Source organism: Pogona vitticeps, chromosome 3, assembly GCF_051106095.1.
Source record: "Pogona vitticeps strain Pit_001003342236 chromosome 3, PviZW2.1, whole genome shotgun sequence".
NCBI lineage: Eukaryota > Metazoa > Chordata > Lepidosauria > Squamata > Agamidae > Pogona > Pogona vitticeps.
In genome coordinates, this window is record NC_135785.1 from 60,854,951 (window position 1) to 60,862,226 (window position 7,276).

At 40.8% G+C, this 7,276-nt stretch overlaps 1 protein-coding gene across 1 annotated transcript in view; it reads left to right on the forward strand.

The window, feature by feature from the left end:
* Positions 1–5,418, forward strand: part of RBM20 (RNA binding motif protein 20) — a 151,542-nt gene extending 146,124 nt beyond the window's left edge. The window contains exon 11 of the mRNA XM_072995551.2: positions 114–5,418. Within this exon, the coding sequence (XP_072851652.2) occupies positions 114–146 (33 nt within the window). The 3' untranslated portion in view covers positions 147–5,418. The remainder of the gene's footprint in view (positions 1–113) is intronic.
* Positions 5,419–7,276: the final 1,858 nt, after the last annotated feature.

The window sequence follows — 7,276 nt, forward strand, 5'->3', positions numbered from 1 at the left end:
GCTTTGATTAGTCAGTCAGGTTACAAAAGTATAAAAAGGGGGAGGGCGAAGGGGAGGTTACCTGGTGATAAAATTTCTCCCATCCAAACCGTGCCTGTCATCTTCCCTTCCAGAGCTATCATAATGTCATCTCTACTTATTCTTAAGTTTGCTTCTGCTCACATAAGACAAGAGTTGGAGGACAGGCTGAAGGACATCTGATGGTGCAGGTGTACCAATAAGGGAACAGTTGTGTATACCAATTGAGATGAATATGAACCCTTCCTGATAAGATCCCCATTCCTAGTTTACAGGTGCTTACCTACAGTAATCCCTTGAAGCAGGTCTTGCCAAATCATTTGATTAGAGTGGAAATGTTAGCCTTGTGGTATGTTTTATGAATATAAATCTCTAGCTTATTTGAAAAACAGCATAACTCTTGAGGCCCATATCAATCAGCAGACTGAACAGGTTTAATACAAAATAACTGCTGTTCTTTTAATCAGAAGACAGCTTTCCGTAGAGTAGCGTATTTTTCCGTGTATAAGACAACCAAATGTATAAGACGACCCCCGCTTTTCCAACCCCAAATAAGAAAATTTGATCGCTGCTTCCCCCCTCCACCTCCTAAGCCCCGTGAAAACAGGATCAAAGGGCTGTGGAAGTGGAGGGGGAAAGCAGTGATCTTTGGAAGTGGAGGGGTAAAGCAGTGATGAAAAGGCTGCAGGATTGCAGCCCTTTGATCCTGCAGCCCTTTCATTGCTGCTTTACCCCTTCATTTGGGGCTTAGGAAATGGAGGGGTAAAGCAGCAATGAACGGGCTGCAGGATCAAAGGGCTGTGGTCCTGTAGTCCTTTCATTGCTGCTTTACCCCTCCATTTGGAGCTTAGGAAATGGAAGGGTAAAGCAGCCATGAAAGGGCTGCAGGATCAAAGGGCTGCCTCCAGACCCATCTGATGGACAAAGGGTAGGCAGTTTTGCTACCGTGCGGTTTTCTCCTCGGCTTACTTCAGTGTAAAAGATGACCCTCCATTTTTCCTCCAATGATTTTAGGAAAAAGTATTGTCTTCTACACTGAAGAATATGGTATTTCAGAGTGACTTCAATATACAAACAAGCTAACAAAGTCACAAAGTAATGAAATGTAATACAGTATATGTTGGAAGCAGTTCTTAGTGGGGAGCAGTTTAGAGAAATCAGCAGGTAGAACTTTTCCGTATAGTCCACGATCTATCCAGAATTGGTCTAAGTGATAGGCCTCCTACTGATATTTCACCTGACGAGTTTGCAGCATTTAAAAAATCTAAAGTGGAGGCCATCCACCAGGAGCTATCCTTTTTTGAACACAGTAGATTGAGCAGAGACGTCCAGCGCTCCGTCTTACCCAATCAGACTCAATCTCTTTCAGCCTGTGATGTCAGATATGGTGGACAAAGCTCTTGACCGCTGTTGTGCCACCACCTCCTCCCTTGCCCGGCCTGGCTAATCAAAGCAGCCAGGCCTATATCAACCAAATGGGCCACTGCAATAATTAATGGGTCTCTCCGGGAAACACTCATTAGGCCTATTAGGAAGAATCCACGTTTGGCAATTATAAGCCCGTCACCAATGTTTCTTTCCTCAACAAAGTGGTAGAGAGAGTGGTGGCTGACCAGCTGCAGGCCCTTTTCAATGAAACCAATGCCTTGGATCTATTTCAGTTGTGCTTCAGGCTGCACTATGGTATGGAAACGGCATTGGTCACCCTGTTTGATGACCTGCTGAGGAAGGCAGACAGGGGCAAAATGTCTCTGTTGGTCCTTCTCAATATCTCAGCTTCTTTCGATACCGTCGACCATGGTATCCTCCTGGGGAGGCTTGCTGAGCTGGGAATCAGTGGTCCAGCACTAGCCTGGCTTCGATCCTTCTTGGAGGACTGTCCCCAGAGAGTAAAGCTTGGGGAGAGTGTATCGGCTCTGGGGAATCTTAATTGTGGAATTCCGCAGGGCTCGATTATCTCCCCAGTGCTGTTTAATATCTACATGAGGCCACTGGGTTAGGTCATCAGGGTGTGTAGGGGTTCGTGTCATCAGTATGCTGATGACACCCAGCTCTATATCTCCTTTTCTCCAACAACAGTGGATGCCATTTCATCCCTTCAGTGCTGTCTGGAGGCTGTATTGAAATGGATGCAGGTGAATGGTCTGAAGCTGAACCTGGACAAGATGGAGGTCCTGATGGTGGGTGGCCCCGATGTCAGTGGTTTGGGGAATCCTCTCTGTTTGGGGGGAGGGGTGACTCTCACCACAAAGAATTTGGTTAGCAGTCTGGGGGTCCATCTTGACCCAGCATTTACCATGGATACCCAGGTTGCATCAGTGGTCCACACCACCTATTTCCATCTTCAGTGGATTGCCCAGCTGTGTTCATGGCTTGATGTGGGGGCCCTCACCACTCTAGTGCATGCGCTTGTAGTCTCGAGATTAGACTGCTGTAATGAGCTCTATGTGGGGCTACCTTTGAGGTTGATGCGGAAGCTTCTAATGGTGCAGAACGTGGCGGCCAGACTTCTTACTGGAGTGAGACATCAACATATCTCCCCTACTCTGGCTGCTCTGCATTGGGTGCCAGTTCGTTTCCGCATTAATTTCAAAGTAATAATGATGACATATAAAGCCCTAAACAGTTTAGGACCTCAATATCTGGTGGAACAAACAGCAACTTGCACAAACAGCAACTTGCTCTTTGTTCCATGTTCTAGGGGCAGAGAATCTATACAACAGATTAACTTGTGCTGCTTTGGTCAAATACCAAATGCATCACCTCCCTGTGGGTGCACCCCCAAGCATGCCATGCCCCCGCGAGCATGCCACACACCCCCAACCTGTCCACAGTTGGGAAAAGGATTCCTACTGTAAAACATACATAGAGTATCCAGCTTTTCCTCCATGTCTGTCTTGCCAAGCAAACACATCCATAGCCAGGAAGATTCTTCAGTTGTTCATTTAAAAATGCAGTTGCTTTTCACCTTTCAGGTTCTCTTAGGATCATATTACTTTTGGACATTGACACCTATTTGCCTATCCTGTGCCTGCGAAAGTGGAAAGCGTAAGAGAAAATGGAGAACCAGGGGGATTTGTAAGGAGGATGCAGGATTTTCAGCTTGATTGCATTGGGGGAAACATGCAATATTGGTTCTTGCTCCTGACCTGAGTAGGTCTGCCTACACTTCTACCTGTACATCAGAGGGGATGTTCAATTATCTTTCTAGTAAGATATAAAGCCAGCAGAAGACCAAAACATCTAGAATATTATTTTATTAATGGAAAGTGGGCTGCCACAATAGCAGTTTTTAGAAACAGGAAAGTCCTTGAGTGTCTTAAGTTATCAGTGAAATAACTATTGCAGAAAAGGTGTGAAAGGAAAGGAGAAGCCATCTGTAAAGCAGCAGTTCTGGAACTTTTTCATGGACCCCTTGAAAATTGCTGGTGGTCTTAGTGAACCTACTTTTCTTCTACAAATCAAAACATCATTTTGCCCTCTTTTTCCAAATCAGCACATGTTGTGCAAATCAGGCGCTAAAGGCTAGGCTGCTAATAATGAGTCCTGTTAAGTTTTTAGAGGAAAAATAGCCATGTGTGGCTGGTGCAGTATTACAAAAATGATAGAACGTAAGCCAGAACCTTGCCATCTTGTTAATCATTGGGCATTGGTCAAAAAGGCTTAATTCGCTTTTGTCAGGAAAAAGAAATTGCAAGGCCAAGTACAGATGTTCTCAATTGTTCTGCAACCTTTCTGCTGAATACATAAACAGCTGGTAAATTATGGACTACAGATTGAGAGACGTAGCTGTAGGGTACAGAGGGTTCAGAATCATTAAGGTATAGAAATGATCAGCACTTTGAATTGGGCCTGGAAGCAAACACAATGCATTTGCTAGTGAAACATTATACCCTTTTAAAGGGCATTTCTAAAAGTCTAAGAGATTCTAAATTATCCCATCATGACCTTTGCTTCTTTGGAGGTATCCTCACGCTCTTTTTTTAGTAGGTCTCTGCACACACAGACTGCATTGAATACTTGGCAGTGGTAATAAAAAATGAAGTATCATTGGAAAGGCTATACGGTTTCATAATTCATGTCCAAAGAGGATGGTTTGTCACTTTTAAACAGAAGTGAACATTTCACTGAACTGGCAGACATATTGAAAATATATACAAATACTATTTGTAATGTTTCTGATTGATTAATTAAATAATTGAAAGGCTAGCCCTTCAGTTACATAGACCAATGTCCTTGGATGTTTTCCAGCATCATATCTTTAGGGTCATGAGTTGATCATCAGATGTGGAAGCTATCAGTATCTGTAGCAGAAGGAAACTGATCTCTTGGGAGTATCTACACTCAGTGCCTTTCTAGGACACTAGAAGGATAAGCTGAATTGACCAAACAGGATTGAATAAACAGGCTTAGCTTCTGTTAGTTTCTTTGAAGAACTCAACTTTGTCCTTGACTATACTTCCAAGGATAAATAGCAAAGTAAAAAAACAAGTGAAAACAATGAAAACCCATGGTTTGTCTGTCATTGTGAAACTGTTTGAGAATTAGAAACATGAGAAAAGTTAAAGCTGTGAATTTTAGAAAAGGGCTGCATACTATAGTCTAATTAAAATGAATTGCCTTTAAATTGTGGCATGTCATTTAAATTTCATGTCAACAAGTTTTTGCATAGTATGACATTTATAACATTACAGTATATATAACTGGAGTTAGCATAACATGTACTTTGACAGCAGTTTAAATTACCATGGACAAATATAACTTAATGTGTTTTCCTTAATTACTGTAATAACTTATATGTGGGGCTACTGTGGGAGAAGGATCAAAAACATCTATGAGTTCAGAATACATATGTGAAATGCTAACTGGAACTGGGTACCCAAAGAATTAGCTGTCTCATATATGCCTATCTAGACTTTGTGATAATCACCTGACACCATTCTCAGATGGTTCTACTGGAGTAAGAACCTGTTGTGGCACTTTAGCTGTAACATTGTGAAGAAAAACTAATTTTGCCTTGAGATCATTTTGACAACAGGCAAAGGCCTGATTATTTTCCCAGGCATTTTTTTCTTTAACTATTTCTTTGTTTCTTTGCTGGTAATTTTATGTTGATTCCTTTTACTGCTGATGTTTGTTCTATTGGATATTTTATTTTATACACACTGTTCTATTGCTTTGGTATGGTATGTTCTAAGCTACTCCAGTAGTTCATTTAAGTCAAGATATAAGTCTTCTAAACTCCTAAACTTTTCATGTGTGGATCTCCAAACTATAGATTTCTATATGTGTGTATTTTTTTAACCCCGTAGTATGTAATATTTTATATGCACTTCCTCTAATATTTGCATTTTTTATGCACATTTGATAACACAAAGATTTTCATACATGTTTTTCCCAATGCTGAGTGTTTAGAAGATTGCAGCTGAGTTCTAGGAGTTAACAAATACATTTTGGGAGTACTTGTTAGTTATATTTGCTTGAACATGTGAACCTAAAAAAAATGCCATCATCCGTATTTAAGATGAAGTAGACATTTTCATTCTTCAGGTGGATGAGAGGGGAGGAGAAGCATATAAGCCTGAGGGTGTCATCATAACAAGCAATGGTTTGTTATTACATCTGAACCAGATCATTTATAAGATCCCTTACTGACATCCATACAATGAGATGTCTGCTTTTGTTACAGGATTGGGAGAGTGGAAGTGAGATAGAGACTGAGACCTGGTATCCAACTAATATGGAAGAGCTAGTAACTGTAGATGAAGTGGGAGAGGATGACCTTATCATGGAACCTGATATAACTGAACTTGAAGAAATAGTAACAGTACGTCAGAAAGACGAAGAATGCCCCATATTGAATACTTTAGATGCTGGAGTGGAGGTGAAGAATGAGCAAAACTTATTAAATAGAAGCAATGATAAATCTAAAGTAATGGATGCAGGCTTAGAGCCAGAAGGGGAGAATACAGGGAATCTCTGTGGCTCTGAAGGTAACAGTGCAGCTACTAAAGTAGCACATCTAAATCTGGACATTGAGCAGAAGGCAGATGAACTGCATGAAAGCAGACCTCAGCAGGATTCTAATTACAATCATAAGGAGAAAAATATAAATGAAAGCATTAACATTAATTTGAAGTTGGAGAACCAGTGCATATCTTCCTCTCCTCCAAAAAAAGAGCTCTTCCAGCAATCAATGACAGATCATTATAAAGTGATGGACCCTCTAGAGAATAAAAAAGCCATGAAATTGCTGCCAAAAAACACCCAAGAGGAGACAAGCAGTGGAAATCAGGAGCATCAGAGGACGTTGGGTTAGTATATTTCCCCATTCTTCTTGTTATATAGTTTTAAAAACAGCTATGCAGTTTTCTTTTGGTTTTAACACTTTGTCAAGAAGGAAAAAACATTGTGCAAAGCATTGTAGCTTTCCAAGAAAGTAGCTCAGTAGAAATATCAGAATCAAGCCACTCTTATATGAATGGGGTCAAGGGAACAAGATACATGTCTATCAAGTACTCTAGAAGACATGTTTTTATCATAGTCACTTTTGGGTTCATACCAGTTGAGTTGTATTATTGGAGCATCTAGCTTAAATTGTTTACAGTTGTTAATAGGAAGAGCAAGCCAACAGCCATTTACATCTGTTTGATGAAAAAAATATGCCTTACAGAGCATATTATTTCATCATGAAATTACCTTTTGAATTATTAGCCAAAATCCTCTTCAGTAGCTATACAAAAAGCATAATATTTGGAGGCCACTTGCCTCAAATTAAGGAATCTCTGTTGTATCCCGAGTCATGCAATTTTTGGTCATTAAAGGCTCTCCGCCTGAGGCCACCAACAGCTTCCCTAGGTCAAAGGGATTCCCAGGGAGCCTTGAAACCTGGGGGCAGGGGAGGGGGATAAGAAACTTCTAATTAAAGGTAATAGACATCATCAGCCTTACATGCATGGAGCGGTGCCAGCAAAACACTGGGCAATAAGCCACCAGTAATGTCTATGGAGATTTCTTAACTTTAAGCAGTTCACTTCCCAAAGTTATCTGTTTGCATCATGACATGATTTTGCCACTAAATTCTGGTACTGTTGTATGTTAGCAGACAACAATTCCCCCTGTTCTGTTATCTGTGTATTCAATTGTATGTGATATATGTTAGTGTGACTAGAACATGCTTGTATAAGATACATAGTGCATGATGAGTTTGTTCTTTGAAATTGTTAACATTTCGGAAAAACATTAGAATCTTCCAACC